This window comes from Xyrauchen texanus, chromosome 3 (genome assembly GCF_025860055.1).
Source record: "Xyrauchen texanus isolate HMW12.3.18 chromosome 3, RBS_HiC_50CHRs, whole genome shotgun sequence".
NCBI lineage: Eukaryota > Metazoa > Chordata > Actinopteri > Cypriniformes > Catostomidae > Xyrauchen > Xyrauchen texanus.
In genome coordinates, this window is record NC_068278.1 from 48,072,714 (window position 1) to 48,090,453 (window position 17,740).

Sequence of the window (17,740 nt, forward strand, 5' to 3'; positions counted from 1 at the left end):
CTGAAACACCAAGCCGAAAAGATGAAGCCGCTGCGAAAGTTGTTCAAAGCGCTGTACAGAATCCTGTATGAAGTATGAATGGATGGGGAATGAACTACTGATTCTACTGAAAGTTTTTCCAACTGTACAGGTGAGGTGCTTTTTCTTTCAGATTTTTTATGGTGTTTCTAAAAGTCGAGAGATTACTGATCCATTTTAAATGGTGTTAGAAGAGTTGAACATGATTGTAAATGTTACTCAGATATGTAAGGTTTGACTTACTAGTACATCCTCAAAAACTGAATAAGTGTACTGACTAATGTAGCTCTGGTAAATGTTTTGAATAGTGTAATTCAAACTACACAGTCACTTTTAAAGAAGTCCTGAACTTCCTCTTCCTAGTGTACCTGATTATCTACAAATCAGAGTGTTGTTTGTTTATATCCACATTCAGTGTTTTACATCAGGACCTGTTTGAAATCCACTGATCAGTAATGCAACATGCTCCTGTGTGTACTACCTTCTTAAAGTTTGGAAATGTACAGTCATTGCATGACGTCAGAACTGTGGTTGAACTGTCAGCAGAACCAGCAATGGAAACGGTTTGGATCACTTTAATATTTCCCAAAACCTCATGCTTTAGCATCAGCTTGAGATAAACCACAGCTGTTTGGATCCCTTGAGGAATCAGCTTTGGCACTTGAGAAGGAAGTCTAAATTTTCCTTTGGGGCTACGAAATGGGATTCTGTCTTTTCCAACTCCTATCTACTGCTATTCAATGTAGATAAAATGTCTTTTTTCACTGTCTGTCCTATTTCTCATTAGGTCTACTGGTTACGTGGTCTGATGCACCATCAGTACATCCTTCTTATTTCCAGTACACATAGAGATGACATACAAAGGCGTCACACACCCACATTGTCAGATCTTATTAAATCCTCTGTTTTGACTAATAATAATGATAATAGGCTGAATTGGAGGGAAGCCATAGTTTTCTGAAGCCATGTCAGACACTCTTCTCTATTTGGATAGAGCTTGCCAGGCCAGTGGCTGTAACTGTGGGGTTTTGTATTCGATTTTCCACCACCCGCTTAAGCAAACAAGAGGTAAACGAAAACCTCCATTCTGAACAGAGCCCAGCTTAGGAAAAGAGTGATAAAGCCTGCTGCAATGTCATTGGTTTAATCTTGTTATTTAAAATGAGATGATATTTGTGATGCATGAAGGGATACTTGTTAGTGATTACACTTAAACGTCCTCAGACGGGACTCAAACATGCCTGAACAGGACCAGTGCTTGTTGTTCTCTACTCAATCACAGAGATCCAGAAGTCAACACAACTCTATATAGAAATAAAATCTATATAGAAAAAAAGTCATACAGGTTTGTAATGACATAAGAGTAAATAAATTAGATCATTTATTTACTCTTATGTCATTACAAACCTGTATGACTTTTTTTCTTCAATATTAATGGAGGAATGTTTAAGAATGTTCATACTGCTCTTTTCTACACTGTGTGAATACCCTTCAGTAATGACCAGGAGTGCTTTTAAAAGGACAAAAAAAAAACTATAAATGTAATTTAAAAGTAGTCTATATGACTTGTGTGCCAAACGTCTTATGAGCCAAATGATAGTTTTGTGTGGAAAACACCCCAAAATGTAAGTTGTTAGTAGTAAGAAATTTGCCCTCCTGCATTGATCTCAAATCTCAAACTTCTGCATATTGGAAATTGCCGCATGGCATTCAGAGACACAGTTAGGAAAAACGCGACATCGCTGATGTTAAACCTGGCGTGACGCATTAGGTTTGAAGGCAAACTTCAATAAGGTTTAGTGAGAAACAAATCAAATTGATTATTTCGTGAAAATCTTGACTGACCATTTCTCTACTTTGCACGTTCCTGAGAGTGCACAAGAGCAGCAGTTATGAGAGGGGGAGTTCAAGCAAAAACTCACTTGTTTTGAACAATTGGACCACCACAGAGATTTTAACAACAAAAACTGCACAACTGCACACAAACCAGAGAACAGAACTTACAAAACATGTCTGAAGAGTTTGTAATCGAAGAGGAGATACATTGCTATGCCATGTCTTATTTTGTATGAACCAGAGTTACAGAAGAGATGCACATACACAAAAAAACTACAGTGAGTACAGGAAACTGCAGGGTTTTGGAGGTTTCGCTTATCAAAAGTAAACTGGAAGAATCGGAGAGAAAGACTGAGTGTGCCGGTATGTGACTCCATTCTGAACCTGTGTGTGTGTGTGTGTGTGTGTGTGTGTGTGTGTGTGACAAAACTGAAGAGAGCGAGACCTCAGCAAAAGAGTTGGTAGGCGTGACACCCTTTACCAAAATCAAGTTGTTTTTATCCGGATAGTGAGATGCTAGCTTCAATATACTATTATGACAAAGATTTTTGACTGATGCATAGTGGACAAGGCTGCACGGCGAGATGGCACAAATAGAAACCAAGCAGTCGACAGCATCCCGACTCTCATCGTGGCTGATTAGGACAAAAACTCTGATTAACATAGAAAAGATAAGTGTTATTGCATGTCGTTTGGCATCTAGTTAGGAAACGGTGTTAGTGTGGCTTCCTCCCATCTCTCTCAGTTTGATTTCTGAGTTCAAACAAATTTACTCCGGTTCAAACAAATAAGGCTGGGCATAAAAATGCACCTCGTCTTCGACTTCAAACTTTTCAGACATGTTTTGTAATTTCGATTATCTGGTTTGTGTGCATTTACTGTTGTTAATATCTCTGTGGTGGTCCAATTGTACCAAGCAAGCGATTTTTCGCTTGAACAAACAATATCACGGGCAGGGGCAGCATAACTGCTGTTCTTGTGCACTCTCATGAATGCACAAGGAAAACAATGTTCGGTCAAGATTTTCACTAAATAATAAATTCGATTTTGGCTTGTTTCTCACCAACCTTATCGTATGCCTTCAGGACAAGGAACGGGTCACATAGTACAATTTATCAAACTTTTGAAATATATTTTTGCATCCTTTTGAAGCTTGAAGAGGTGGTCACCATCCACTGCCACTGTATGACATCACTGAGAACAAAATGTTTTCAATATTTCTCCCTTGCTGAAAAAGATAGAAAGTCTTAACATACAACATTAACTTTTTTGTTGAACTATCTCTTTAAGCAGCACAGGAATTAAATGCAACATCAGCAAAGTGGTTCTTTGATGTCATTGTTTTTTTACCTGAGGATTTGAGACTTGTAGATTAATGGATGTAGAAATAGAGGAATTTCCCCTTGAACTGGAAAGAGAATGGGACAAAGGGAGCGTTAGTCACGCCTGTTCTGGGAAATGAGGGAATCAGTTTTGGACTGAGATGAGCCCCACAATGGATTGTGACATGTGGACAATGTGTCTGGAGTGGGACATCTTTGTGTGTGTGTAGGTGGGTGGGGAAGGGATATGTGGGATGAACAGAAAGGTGTTTGTTGACGAAGTGTCTTAATTCATAACATTACATGACAAAAGCGCCAGCATATACATCTATACCTAAATGTTTAGTTAGGAAGAAAAAAAGAAAGAGAGATATTTCCCCTAAATTTCAATGAATTTGTTTTTGTTAATAGTTAATACCCGATACAGTAGACAGTGAATGAACTCTTGGAATTGAGTTTGGGCTGAAAGGATTTCGCAAATTAATGTACTGAATTTTTTTTTAAAGATTACATTTTTAATGATTCATAGAAATGACAAAGAAAAGCAAAACAATTATATACAATTAATCAACATTTAACTCCCAATACTTCCCCTCCCCAATCAACAACCCCACCCTGACCCCCAACCTACATCCCTGTGGATTTTGGTTTTAAATAAATAAATATAATAATCATATAGATCTTGAACTACGCATCTCTCTCCATAGTCCCTCCCTGAGAGTCCCCCATAAACGTCAAACAACTGTCTCATTTTCCATCTATATGGAATATGTCTACATCCTAATATTCCCTGATCCCCAGCCTTCTACACGAAACCACCTGGAAAACTACCATCCTCCCCATCTCCTTGCACCACTCCTGAATTGAGGGCGATCTAGTTGACTTCCATCCCCTTAAAACAATCTGCCTGCCTATCATTACACTGGTCAGAACCCAATTCTTTATGTGTTTATAAGTCCTTTCAGTGGCCCAAACAGGGCCCAAAAACATTTAAGAAAATAAATAACCTTCCTTCTTTTTATGGGATGCCCCAACCATTCACATTCCACGTGGACAGAGACAATCCATTCATATTAACATCTGATATTTTGACATATTAGAAATAATAGATTGTGTGTCAAAAATACAATTATAATGATCAGATTCCAACATTAGTGCAACAATCAAATCCCTACGTTCCCCCCGAACAAAAAACACAGAAAAAATAAAAATGTGTGCATTAACCCCATGCACAGTGGCAACCGGGAATTCTCAGTGAAGTTAATCTCCATAGCAGTGATTGGTCAACGTATTAAAGCAAGATCCTCCAAGTCAGCAAAGACTTTCGCCAGCATTGCCGACATGTTCAGCAGTTGACGCTGAATCTCTTTCACCTCACTGTCCAAATTGAGTCCCAGGCTTGCGGCCTCCTTGGACTTCAGCTTGAACACTTAAGTGTCTTTTAATGTTTCCAGAGCCTGAGGATTTTGAATTCTTTGACATATTGCCTTCCTAGAACAGTCCCTTCCTAGAATGAGTGTATCGAATTCACCGGTTTATGACACACAATTATTAAAACTAAGTGCGCAGAGCTCGCAGTTCACATGTCCGACCCTCACACAGTGTCACGCAACTCAATTAATTTACTGATTAAGTATTTGTACATATAAACAGGAAATGCAAAACAGGTGAAAATTATTCAAAATGGTTTCAGAATTCTTGTGATTGTTGTGTTAAATTGGAATGCAGGCATGGTTCGTATAACACTTGGCAGTTCTTATTTTGGTCCAGTCAGTGTCACAATTCTGTTGTTTAAACTTTAACATCTTAATAAATTTGTTTACATTTTTTTTTCCAGATTTGTTTGGGACCGTTGACCACCTGACACATTTTGGGTACCCTGAGGAGGAACTTAGTGTTGAAGAACTGTACACGGGATACAAGGCAATGAGTGAAGTGAATAATGTATGTATTTCTGCTCAATTTTGTGCAAAGATTTTAATCACTTCCAAAACTAGTGAGATTCTCGTTAGTACTTTCTTGAGGTTTATCTTGGCTTAAGAATGAATGATATGATTGATCTATCAATGTAAGAAAGAATAGAAAGTTTAAACAAATATGTATTGTACATTTACGTATGAGGTATTTAATATAAAATAGTGAATAATATAGATCTAAAATAATGAAATAGTACCATATTAATCTGAAAGTGCCTGAAAGGTGACCAAAAAATAAATACAAAATTTGCAAAGGTGACAAATCTGCATTTAAAGCAGTATATTCACAACAAAATAAGTTGCATTCACACAGACTTTTTCAATTTTATCATTTTAATTTTGAATGCAGCACATTTGCAGGTGGCACAGATTTGCCTCAGCCACCTTAATTGTGATGTATCTTTTTTAATGAAGTCGGTACGTTAAGTGGTTTCGGGTGAATTATTTACAGAATAGTAATATTTAGGGTTGGGGTTTCTTACCAGAAAGTTTGAGAAATATCAATACAGTGCTTTCTGGCTAGCATTGTAATGATGCAACAAAGGTTATCTTGCAGAATAAAAGGCTTTCAGAAGGACAGAATGCTTTTGATTAACATCCCTGTGTGTGTGTGTGTGTGTGAGCGTGTATTTATCACTTTGTGGGGACCAAATGTCCCCATAAGGATAGTAAAACCCGAAATGTTTGACCTTGTGGGGACATTTTGTTGGTCCCCATGAGGAAAACAGCTTATAAATCATACTAAATTATGTTTTTTGAAAATGTAAAAATGCAGAAAGTTTTCTGTGAGGGTTAGGTTTAGGGGTAGGGTTAGGTTTAGGGGATAGAATATAAAGTTTGTACAGTATAAAAACCATTATGTCTATGGAAAGTCCCCATAAAACATGGAAACACAACATGTGTGTGTGTGTGTGTGTGTGTGTGTGTGTGTGTGAGCGTGTATTTATCACTTTGTGGGGACCAAATGTCCCCATAAGGATAGTAAAACCCGAAATTTTTGACCTTGTGGGGACATTTTGTCGGTCTCCATGAGGAAAACAGCTTATAAATCATACTAAATTATGTTTTTTGAAAATGTAAAAATGCAGAAAGTTTTCTGTGAGGGTTAGGTTTAGGGGTAGGGTTAGGTTTAGGGGATAGAATATAAAGTTTGTACAGTATAAAAACCATTATGTCTATGGAAAGTCCCCATAAAACATGGAAACACAACATGTGTGTGTGTGTGTGTGTGTGTGTGTGTGTGTGTGTGTGTGTGTGTGTGTGTGTGTGTGTGTGTGTTTTAAAATATTTTTATTGATTTATTTAATAAGTCAGTCAAGCCACAATGAGAGAAATAAAGATGTTTAGTAGTTAGCCCAGACTAACAAAACTCTTCAAATATCACATGGAGTTGCCAATGCAAATGAGCACTAACTGCCATGACTCTGGAAGGCCAGTGTAAGTTGTTTGGTAGTACCAACAGGGTACAATGATTCCAACGGCCTTATTTCTAGAATGCATCTTTATAGTCCATGTGCATGCAGGAATAAATATATTGTTATAGTGAAATCGATTTCACTGTCCAGTACAGCTTGATTACAGGAAGCTTAGTTTTGGAATGCATCTCTCGTGCAGAGTTTTAAGAGATTTGGTTCTGTTCATGCTAACGTGTATTTGATCTGGGTAAATTTAGGGAGGCTTGACCAGAAGTGCATCCAATGTCCAGATTCTAGACCTTTTTTGTTTAGAAAAAAAAAAATAATAATAATAATAAAATGACCTACTTTCATTGTGTTTTTATGGTTCTTTAATGTCATTTTTTGAGCTTGATGGTAACGAACATGACTAACACAATATATCGGATTTGGAATGGACTCATCGGACCGATACCCGATCCGTCTAAATGCTTCAGTATCGGAGCCGATACCAATCCAGGTATCGGATCGGTGTTTCACTAGTCAATTCCAAACTTGTCTTTTTTTTAATTTTTTTTATATTGTTTAGTGAATTTTGAGTACATATGGCAGGGGTCGGTAACCTATGACATACTGTATGAGGGGGTAATTACTGGCAAGCGAGGAGTAAATATTTTAATTATATGTCCCTAATTATATGTCCCTAAGTCCATCACACCTAGTTTGAGCTTCAAAATCTAAATAACCAAAGGATCACTGAAAATGTTATGACATAAATGAATAAGAAATATTTAAGATTCCACACAATTTCTATAGCACTAATCATTAAATTAGCAAATTTGTGAGATTACCTGTAATAACTGTTCCCACTAATTAGTAGGTCCTTGTGGTGGCGTGGTTGCTCATTTATATCCGGGTGGCGGAGGACAAGTCTCAGTTGCCTCCGCTTCTGAGACCATCAGTCTGTGCATTTTATCACGTGGCTAGCTGTGCCTGACACCGCGGAGACTCCGCATGTGGAGGCTCATGTTACCCTCCGCGATCCACACACCCCATTGAGAGCAAGAACCACTAATCTTGGCCACAAGGAGGCTACCCCATATGATGACTCCACCCTAGGTCCATTGGGCAACCGGGCCAATTTGGTTGCTTAGGAGACCTGGCTGGAGTCACTCAGCACACCCTGGATTCGAACTCGCAATTCCAGGGGTGGTAGTCAGTGTCAATACTCGTTGAGCTACCCCGGCCCCTGTAATTGGTTTTGTACAAAATGGTAGTTTTTCTTGTTTCCATTGCAGTACTCAAGATATTCTGTAGAACATTCCCACTTCATGCTGGGATAACATTAGGTTTTTCAAATTGTTATGCTGATAATATAATTTGCCATTAAATATAAACTGTATTAAATTAGAAAATGCTAAATAGAAGCATTTTTACCTGTGCACTCAAATGTTTGAAACACGGATATATATATATATATATATATATATATATATATATATATATATATATATATGCATATGGGGTGTGGTGAGACAGTGATTCACAAAGAAAATATAACAAATTTCACTTCATGCCAAAAAGTTTGCCGACCTCTGACATACGGTGTAAAAGTGAGACTTCATTTCAGTCCAGCAGTTTTTTTGTACATTTCATTTGCTGTCATTTAATTGTATCATGTATATATTTGCATTATATGGATCAACCCGTCCTCTAGATATCAGTATTGACATTCAGAGTCACTGAAAACCGAGATTGTCTTGTATTACCAGTTTCTCACTTAATTCTTAACGTTCCAGCAGGGATTCTCTGCTTCCACTCTACTAAAGCGCTATCGTCTGGCCATGACAGAGTCGGACATGTCCAATTCTGTCTTTACGCCATCTAGGAGTGCTGCCCAGGACTCATCGGAGGGTAAGGACCCTTCAGCAGATGGGGATCCCAACTTCCCCATGTCTTCTCTGGCAGAACTACTGGAGAAAGATGATGAATCACACCCAACCGAAGATTTGCCCATGCAGGATCCAGCTCGACCTGGGCAACAGAATGACAGCAAGCAGAACCTACGGATAAGATTCCCGGGGGCCTTTAAAAGGGGTGTTCCTAACCCCATGGACCTTCTTGATTCCACCTTGTCAGATTATCCAGTGGCACCTGGCCCAAAGAAGGCACCAATGGACTCCCTCTTTGACTATGGCACATGTAGAGAGGTCAACAACCAGAAAAAACGCAGGAAGAAGCTTCCACGGGGGTAAGAAAAACTACCATCTTTTTTTTTTTGTATATATTTAGGGGGTTTTGATAGATGACGTGACGATAGATCATACTTGACATTAATGTTCACTACTGTGGAAATGTGTCTTTGGCTTCTCACAAATATAAAAAAGAACAAGCACAAAATTCACATTAAACTGCATAGGATCAGATAAATAAAATGAGAACCACAATTCAGTTAAATAAAGGAATAATTAAGTAATTAGAAATGGCAAGACACTATTACATTCTTTCATTAGCCGCTTTTCCACCATTGGGTTGAACTGGGCCATTTGTCATGGTTGCTTTTTCCCCCTGGTGTTTATTCTGCTAATGCACAGTAAAATATAGCCCATGTTACAGAAAGTAAACAAAAAGTAAAAGGTGAGAGGTTTGTCACCATATGCTAAGGCAGGGCTCGGGACCCTTTTTTCACTAAGGAGTGAATTGTTTTTTTTTTTGGTTGATGCATTTTTTCAAAAGAGACATACCATAAATGAATAATTTACTATTTTCCAAAACAAAGTTTTTCTATAAAATAAAATGTTTATATTGCCCATAGACTACTCAAAAACAAACAAATATGCAAATATTAATAGGTAACATGTTGCAATATGGAATTGAGTACACGTGTTTGTGCGGGTCTCCATAAAATTACTTCATTTTTCTTCTTGAAAAATGTTACATCCCTTTGTGCTGGGCAATATGTAAAAAACATTTGAATGATAATCGCATTTAAAATATCAATATCCGATTATATGGTCAATCCCCAAGGTCGGTGAATATTTTTGCTTTAAAAATTTTATTAATTTATTGAAACAAGAAAAACTTGAACAAAAGAGAGTGAACAGTGTATCAGACACGAGCATTGACAGCTTTTCATTTGTCTGTTCTTAAAAATATAATAAAGTGTTTTTCTTCAAACACTTCAGCATTTCTTGTCATGTGTCACTCCGAGATATCTTACAGGTCATCCACCTTTTGCAGGTAGATGAGCAAAATGACTCGTGCATGAAATGCATTTGGAGAGGAGATTGCGAACTGGATTGAGTCTTGGTGCATTTTGCTTGTGCTATATCACACCCTGGTTACACGTAAAAAATAACGAACGTTCATAAAATAGCTTGTAGAAAATGCTCTTAACAGCTAAGATCAATAGTTATTGGGAAATGAGTCCCAGAACTCTATGAATGTTCGTGTGTTGGAGAAGCGCTTTCATTGCACTCAGAGTTCACTGCGCGCACACATCAAATCAGACATGAATTGGCGGCTTTTCTTTTCTCTGTTCTTCAAAATATAATCACGTTTCGTCAAACGTGTGTCTTTGCGTCTAATTTCTTGCTATATATCTCTCTGAGAAGTCTTACAGGTCACCTTCCACCGTGGCTGGTACATCAGCAAAATACTCGGCATGAACTATCTGCATTCGGCGGGTGTTCATTTCAAACCTTGTTCACCAGAAGTAGGCAGAAAATTTGGGAGAAAGAAAATCAAAACAGTGTCATTGACTTCAAGCTTTGCAATCGCACCCACACTTTCTGTTGGAAAAGTATCTCTAGGAAGTTTTAAATGTTCATGTGTTGGTGAATGGTGAGAGACCGGGCGAGTCACTTGATTTTTAACAAAGAGCCACTTGTGGCTCGCGAGCCATAGGTTCCCGACCCCCGTGCTAAGGTGTTGTGAATGCCACCAAACACGAACACACAGAAAAATAAGGTCCCAGACTAGCAAAACAGGACATAAGTTAGGACATGCTAGCTTGCATAATCTACCCTTATGAAAAAGGCATGTAGAAAAACAATGTATTATACTACTAACGTATTAAACCATGAAATCACGAAGATACAACAAACATACACTAATTTTGGCTCACCATGCTCAGAACCCGCCATTCAGCCCAAAGGTGGAAAAGTGCTTAAGTGGTCTGATTGCTTAGGGCAGGGGTTTTCAAACTGGGGTCCGCAAGGGGGTGTACATTTTTTTTTTAATGAAATTATTATTGTTTCATTCTGAAAGCATGAGATTAATAGCAATTATTTTTAGTGGTCGACCGATATATCGTCAAAGCCGATACATTTTCAGATGCAGCACAAGGTAAAAGTTCTTCACGTGTGCTATAAGTAAATGTCTTATTCACTATGAACTGTATGTACAATTGGTTTGATTCTGTGTTTTTGGAGAAAATGCAATTGCTAATGTGGACATGCCATCCATGGTTGCTGAACTACTGTGTGTACTTTTATTTCCTATTATATTAACAATTTCTTCGTGCAAATAAATTACAAAAATGTAACGACTAAACAGAAACCTGAAGAAACTGCTAGCTACCATTTAAAATACAATATAATTGTTTTAGTCCTAAATAAGAGTTTATTATTATTTTTTAGCAATTTTATGTTTATAGTATTTACTGTATTAAATTGTGTGATATATCGGCATTGTATCGGCCACCCTGCTCTTTGGACATCAGCATCGGCCCCTTGAAAATGCACTTTCATTAATTCAAGAGTATAGAGTGGACGGGAAATGGTGGGCAGAAAAGCAGGAGAATGAGATCATACAATGTTGCAAGCCAGAATCGAACCTTTGTCACTGACTTGAGCATCATAGCACATGCACTAACTAGAAGGCATGACTAAAATGCTGCTTTTTATTAGGTAGACTAACAAACAGTGACATAGTGTCGAACATCCTTCAAGTGTATACATTCACCTCCAGGAATGTTAAAACAGAGAGGGGCACATTGTTTACTGAGTGATAATGTGCAGAGTGAAGTCTGATTAGTGTTATGATAATACTGCTTTTTTGACGTTGATGTTAGTTGTGTAATGTTCCGCAGTTAAAATGTTTTTTAAGATCGTGAAGTTGTGTTCGTAAAGATAAACCAAATCAAAATGCATGCAAACAAATTCAGCTGGTAGGGCCAGGTTTTTAAACAACATTTTCTGCATTCAACAGTAAGGGTGGTCCATGGTCATTGTAAGAGAGTTTTAGGCCAGTTTACAGTACTTGCACTATTGGGCCAGTCGTAAGATGTAGTATTTGCTACATTTGGTATTCTGTGAATCACTAAACATGGGTCTTTATTGACAAAGCATTTATATCTATTACAAATGGATCTACAAAATGCCCAGATAGTGTCATATTTTCAAGAAAATAATAAAAGTTTTATATATTATGTTTTCATTTTCATATATCAAAGAGAAAATAAGGGCACATTTAGAACAGGATTCATTACTTTCACACTGAAATTTTATGAGACACAACTACCTGTCAAAAATATACTTGAGTTTCACATAACACATAAGATACATAAGATAAACGTAAGTATGTTTTCAGGCACTTATTGAGTCTAAATAAATGCACAACTTAAATAATTTCAGAAGTAGACCCAAAGACAATTGTCATATCATACGGTTGTAAAATGTAAGTCAAGTCAAACAACAGTGCCACCTTGAGAAAGAAATAACATGTATAATTTTTAGTGTACATGCATGTGGAATACTGATAATTTTTAAGATCGTGAAGTTGTGTTCGTAAAGATAAACCAAAAGGAAAACATTGTCAATGAAGTAACTCCTTGCTTTGTTACTGTGGTGAAACTATGGTTAGATCATACCTATGTGGTAGTATCAGAGCATAGAGCTGAAGTGTCACTTTAGTATAAATTATGTTTCATGCGGCAGTCCGTCTACTAATGATTTACACTCTATATGATCATGAACATTGGGGTGACTGAATGTTTGTCATTGTTTCCAGTTAAGCTTTTGGAGTAATGTTTATGTTGACGTCATTTAAGGCAGTTCAGTTTTTTCCCCAGTGCAAAAACTTATGTAAAACCTTTTCCCCTGGTGTACACCAGAACCTGGGTAAGGTGAAGTTTAAACCAGTTAGAGGGGGCACCTCAAAACAACTCTTACAAATATACATGCTACAGTTGAACTAACCTTAAGGTTGTGAATGTACAGGTGCACCCATGCAAAAGTATAACTATATATATAATGTGTGTGTGTGTGTGTGTGTGTATATGTATATGTTGACCTGAACTCATGATGTTTTAACTGAGGTTACTTTAAAAACACTATATCTACCCCTGCAGAAAAGCAGAGATTGAGGTGTCATGTGATGAGGGATCCCCAGACCCCCCTATTCTCAAAGTCTTCAACCGCTGGCTGTTGTTTGAAGCCGTATCTCGAGCAGATCCAAGAGCTCTGGATGGTCTCTTGCAGTATCTACAGTCACATGAAAAGAGGTTAACAGATGAGGAGTTCAAAGGTACATTCTGGGAGTAGTTTAGTCTGTAAAAGCAATGGGTGTACTCATGGTCCGACACTGTCATGGTCCGAAATGTCCGAAGACCTACAGAACCCACTTGATGACAAAACTGGAACATATATATTATTTTACAAGCTGACAAAAAAGCGCCTGCCAAAGTGTCATATGACACAGTGAAATTCACTAGCCAAATGGAAAATGTACCCACATTTGGCGCTTGGTGGGTGTTACTTTCGAACCCTGGGTATACTGTGCATGTGTGTGTGTTTAAGTGTATATATCTTGTGGGTATGGCCACAGCTTTAATTTTGGGCAACTTCCCAGAATACAAACTGAAACATTTATGAACTGCTACTTTCTTAATTGATTTAAGTTTTTCCTATTTAAGTAAGACGAATTAAGATTATTTGGTAATTCTTGTTTACAAACCTTGTTATAAAAAAAATAGCCTTAGGTGGTTTGCTGGTCAAAGCTGTTTTAAACTGGCTTATTTGGTCTCACAACCTGGACAAATTGGTGTTCGACTGGTTTATCTGATGACCTGCTGATCTTCTAGCTAACCACCTTTTACACTTTTTATTTTCAGCATGGTAGTAATGCTCTCCTATTTTTATTAAAAGTCAAAAACTTTTACACAAATTAATTGAACAAGATCATGTCCCAGAACAGATATCCTGTGCTGTTATAACCTATTCCCTTATGTGTCAGTTATTTTTGCTTTTGTTCCTATTTCATGAAGTAGAGGAAATTGTATTATAGCAGCTACTGTGACCCTGTGATGTGTAGCCAGGCTTTTAACTTTTAACATAGAGAAGTAAGAAATCACAGCAAACTGTCACAAATGGAGTAAAGTATTCTATTTGAGGACATCAGACACACAACTCAAGTATCTCAGGCTAAATGTAAGCATGGAAAAAGGTATCACTTGACCCTGGAGTAGAGCAGATGAGATTTTAGCAGCTAGAAGAGACTTCCAAAAATCCCATAGACTTACTTTCAATGAAGGACCAGTGCCATATTTAGGGATGAAAATATCATAGATATTTGGGGGTGGGTTCTCTGACCAGTAAGCAACCACCAAGGAAAGCCCTGGTAGATACCCACGATAAGCTGGCATCATGGTGGCGAGTTTTGCTAAAACAAGTTCCACTATAAATCTAGTTGGTAACAGTTTTTATTTCCTGTATCTCTCCTAGAGCTTTCTACAGGGAAGACGTGCCTGCCAAAAGCACTGCTGAATCTGCACAATGGTCAGAATGAAACCATCCCTATGTTGATGGACATTGCAGAACAGACAGGAAACCTCAGAGAGTTCATCAACACACCCTTCAGAGACTTCTATTACAGAGGTGAGTCTGTCAACCTCGAAAGACTGACCAAATTCAAAATGCATGCAAACAAATTCAGCTGGTAGGGCCAGGTTTTTAAACAACATTTTCTGCATTCAACAGTAAGGGTGGTCCATGGTCATTGTAAGAGAGTTTTAGGCCAGTTTACAGTACTTGCACTATTGGGCCAGTCATAAGATGTAGTATTTGCTACATTTGGTATTCTGTGAATCACTAAACATGGGTCTTTATTGACAAAGCATTTATATCTATTACAATGGATCTACAAAATGCCCAGATAGTGTCATATTTTCAAGAAAATAATAACATTTTTATATATTTTATGTTTTCATTTTCATATATCAAAGAGAAAATAAGGGCACATTTAGAACAGGATTCATTACTTTCACACTGAAATTTTATGAGACACAACTACCTGTCAAAAACATACCGTCACCTTCCTAAAATAATTGCCTAAGTCATTTTTTCACTTTTCTCAGAAAACACAAAACACTGAACCAATAATTGAATATATGATATTTATTGATAATGTCACTCAAAAGGTAGAATTGCGTGATCTGTTCAACTGAGGATGTGGGCGATTTTACCAAAGGTGGCCAGCATCATGAGGAGATGACTTATGCAAAAAAATCATTTTTGTCAAAAAATGACTTAGGCAATTATTTTAGGAAGGTGACGATACTTGAGTTTCACATAACACATAAGATACATAAGATAAACGTAAGTATGTTTTCAGGCACTTATTGAGTCTAAATAAATGCACAACTTAAACAATTTCAGTAGTAGACCCAAAGACAATTGTCATATCATACGGTTCATGTGTTGTACTTGCGATAGTTTACTTCCACATTGTTTCATCATCAAATAGCAATGAAAAATGTAAGTCAAGTCAAACAACAGTGCCACCTTGAGTAAGAAATAACATGTATAATTTTTAGTGTACATGCATGTGGAATACTGATAATTCACAATTGTTGATAATTCATTGTTGCACAGAAAATCAACATGTTATAGTATTTATTTGTATGAATGTAGTTCTAATTTCTCTTGTAATAAACAAATAAATAGAAATCCTTTGATACACAGTAGATATAATTTTTGGAAGTGCAAAAGGAGGCGGCGGCGGGAACTGGCTGAACAGTCAACATAAGTTTTAATGCAAAACTCAACATTAAACAAACATAAATCAAAAACAAACAGACACGCACACACAACGCGGCCACATGTGTCTCTCTCTCTCTCAAACTGGCGCCTCCAGCTTGTCTTTATCCCCCTCCCGGCTGATTAGCCCGATTCAGGCCCCGCCCTCCTCCTCAACATACAAACCTAGTGTCTCTAATGACGCTATACACTTTTAGTACTTAAACCAATATAATTAATTTATTTTGTGCAATTTTGGCTTTTTTGCTTTTTTTTTTGTCACTAAAGACCTGAGGGTTAAATAAGTCACCACTGTAATGTTATGTGGCTAATATACACTGAACAACCACAACATTAATACCACCTGCCTGATATTGTGTAGGTCCCCCTCGTGCCTCCAAAACAGTGCCAACCCGCATCTCAGAATAGCATTCCACCTCAGAATTAAATTGCACCTAACCCAGCCTATTTACATGGGCCATTTTGCCAAACCCACTTGCACCTAGACTAGTGCATGCTTGCAAGAAAATAAAAAAACTACTTGGCCATGCCCACTGACTTTGCCCTTATGACTTAAGGCATTGTGTTGCGCTTAACGCTATCACTCTTAAAATAGGGCCCAAAATCTTTTTTAGTGTTGGGGCCAAATGTAAGCAGGGAAATAAGTTGTATTCACTTTTAAGTGCTTCAGGATGGGTCCTTGGTGGGGTACTGCAATGTCAGGTGGAGGTGGAATTTGTGATTCTTACTGAGCTTAATGTTAATGATACTACCCAGAGTTGGTGTTGAGATTCCTGTCTCCACCCTACTCAGTACACAGAGTCCTCACATTAATGCTGTTCCTCTGTGGCTTCTCTGTCTTTAGGCCTGGACAGTAAGACATTTAGGTTTGCCAGCACCACACCCAATGCAATATTACCTAACTTTCCTTTCCCTCAGTTGAAAGAAAAAGTTGTCAGAGTTGATGCCCATGCTCAGTCAAACAGTATTGAGCTATGGTGCTTATGCAGGCATCACAAGTTTGAGTCCTGCTCATTCCAGTTTTGATTGTCTGTATCGAATTAAAAAATGACAGAGGGCCACAAACAAAATATAGAACATAAGTTTTATCAATTCATTTTCATTAATATGTTCTGGACATAGACCTAATTTTATTACATTTGAATCCTTCTCAGACATGTCCGCATTGTGATGCAATTGCATTATAAAGACATTTCATACCGGGAAGTTACAGTATAATACTTAAATTACACCATATATGATCTAACATCAAACTTATGTAGTCAACCTCTCTAGTGAATTTCCTCAGGATATAATAATTTGCACATTGGCCGTATTTGTATAGCAGTGTTTGTATCAGGCCTCCAGACAGAAAAGTGTATATAGTATACCAGATCTAGATAGTCTTATTCTGTCTGTTAACAGATTTCCTTGTGCAGACGCACTGCCAAAACACATAGAAATGCACTGAATCACTAAATTCAAATCTAACTATACTGTCAAGTATAGTAGAGGAAATACTACCACCCCTGGAGTCACAAGTTCGAACCCTGGGCATGCTGAGTGACTCCAGGCAGGTCTCCTAAGCAACCAAATTGACCTGGTTGCTAGGGAGGGTAGAGTCACATGGGGTAACCTCCTCATGGTCACTATAATGTGGTTCTCGGTGGGGCGTTTGATGAGTTGTGCGTGGATGCCACTGAGAGTAGCGTGAAGCCTATGTCTTCGTGGTAATGCGCTCAACAAGCCATGTGATAAGATGCATGGATTGATGTTCTCAGATGAGTAGGCAACTGAAATTTGTCCTCCACCACCCGGATTGAGGCGAGTCACTATGCCACCACCAATACTTGGAGCGCATTTGGAATTGGCCATTCCAAATTGGGGAGTAAATCAAAAGAAAAAGTATAGGAAATAAACATTTTCATGAGTCTATTCGTTTTCAGGACAATATAAAGACATGTCGTTAGTTAAACATATTAGTTAAACATAAATCTTCTAACATTTATACTACAATCAGACATATTTGAAAATATTTGTTAATTTAAAGCCCTAAGGTACCTTATTTCTAAAGGTGAGTATTATTAGCATTTTCTGTATTATGTACATTGTTTTGTAAATCGAACTAATGTCATTTGAAACAGATGACTGATATGGGTCATTTTCATTCTTACAAA

General features: G+C 37.6%; 1 protein-coding gene across 4 annotated transcripts in view; it reads left to right on the top strand.

The window, feature by feature from the left end:
* LOC127625158 (transient receptor potential cation channel subfamily V member 4-like) overlaps nt 1-17,740 on the top strand; it is a 33,453-nt gene continuing 15,713 nt past the window's right edge. The window contains exons 1-5 of one of the 4 annotated variants that reach the window (XM_052100255.1): nt 1-130; nt 5,014-5,120; nt 8,346-8,797; nt 12,899-13,074; nt 14,271-14,423. In XM_052100255.1, the coding sequence (XP_051956215.1) occupies nt 5,103-5,120; nt 8,346-8,797; nt 12,899-13,074; nt 14,271-14,423 (799 nt within the window). In that variant the 5' untranslated portion in view covers nt 1-130; nt 5,014-5,102. Of the gene's footprint in view, nt 131-5,013; nt 5,121-8,345; nt 8,798-12,898; nt 13,075-14,270; nt 14,424-17,740 lie in introns of those variants that run through there. The other 3 variants (XM_052100264.1, XM_052100281.1, XM_052100272.1) reach the window with 3 other exon arrangements.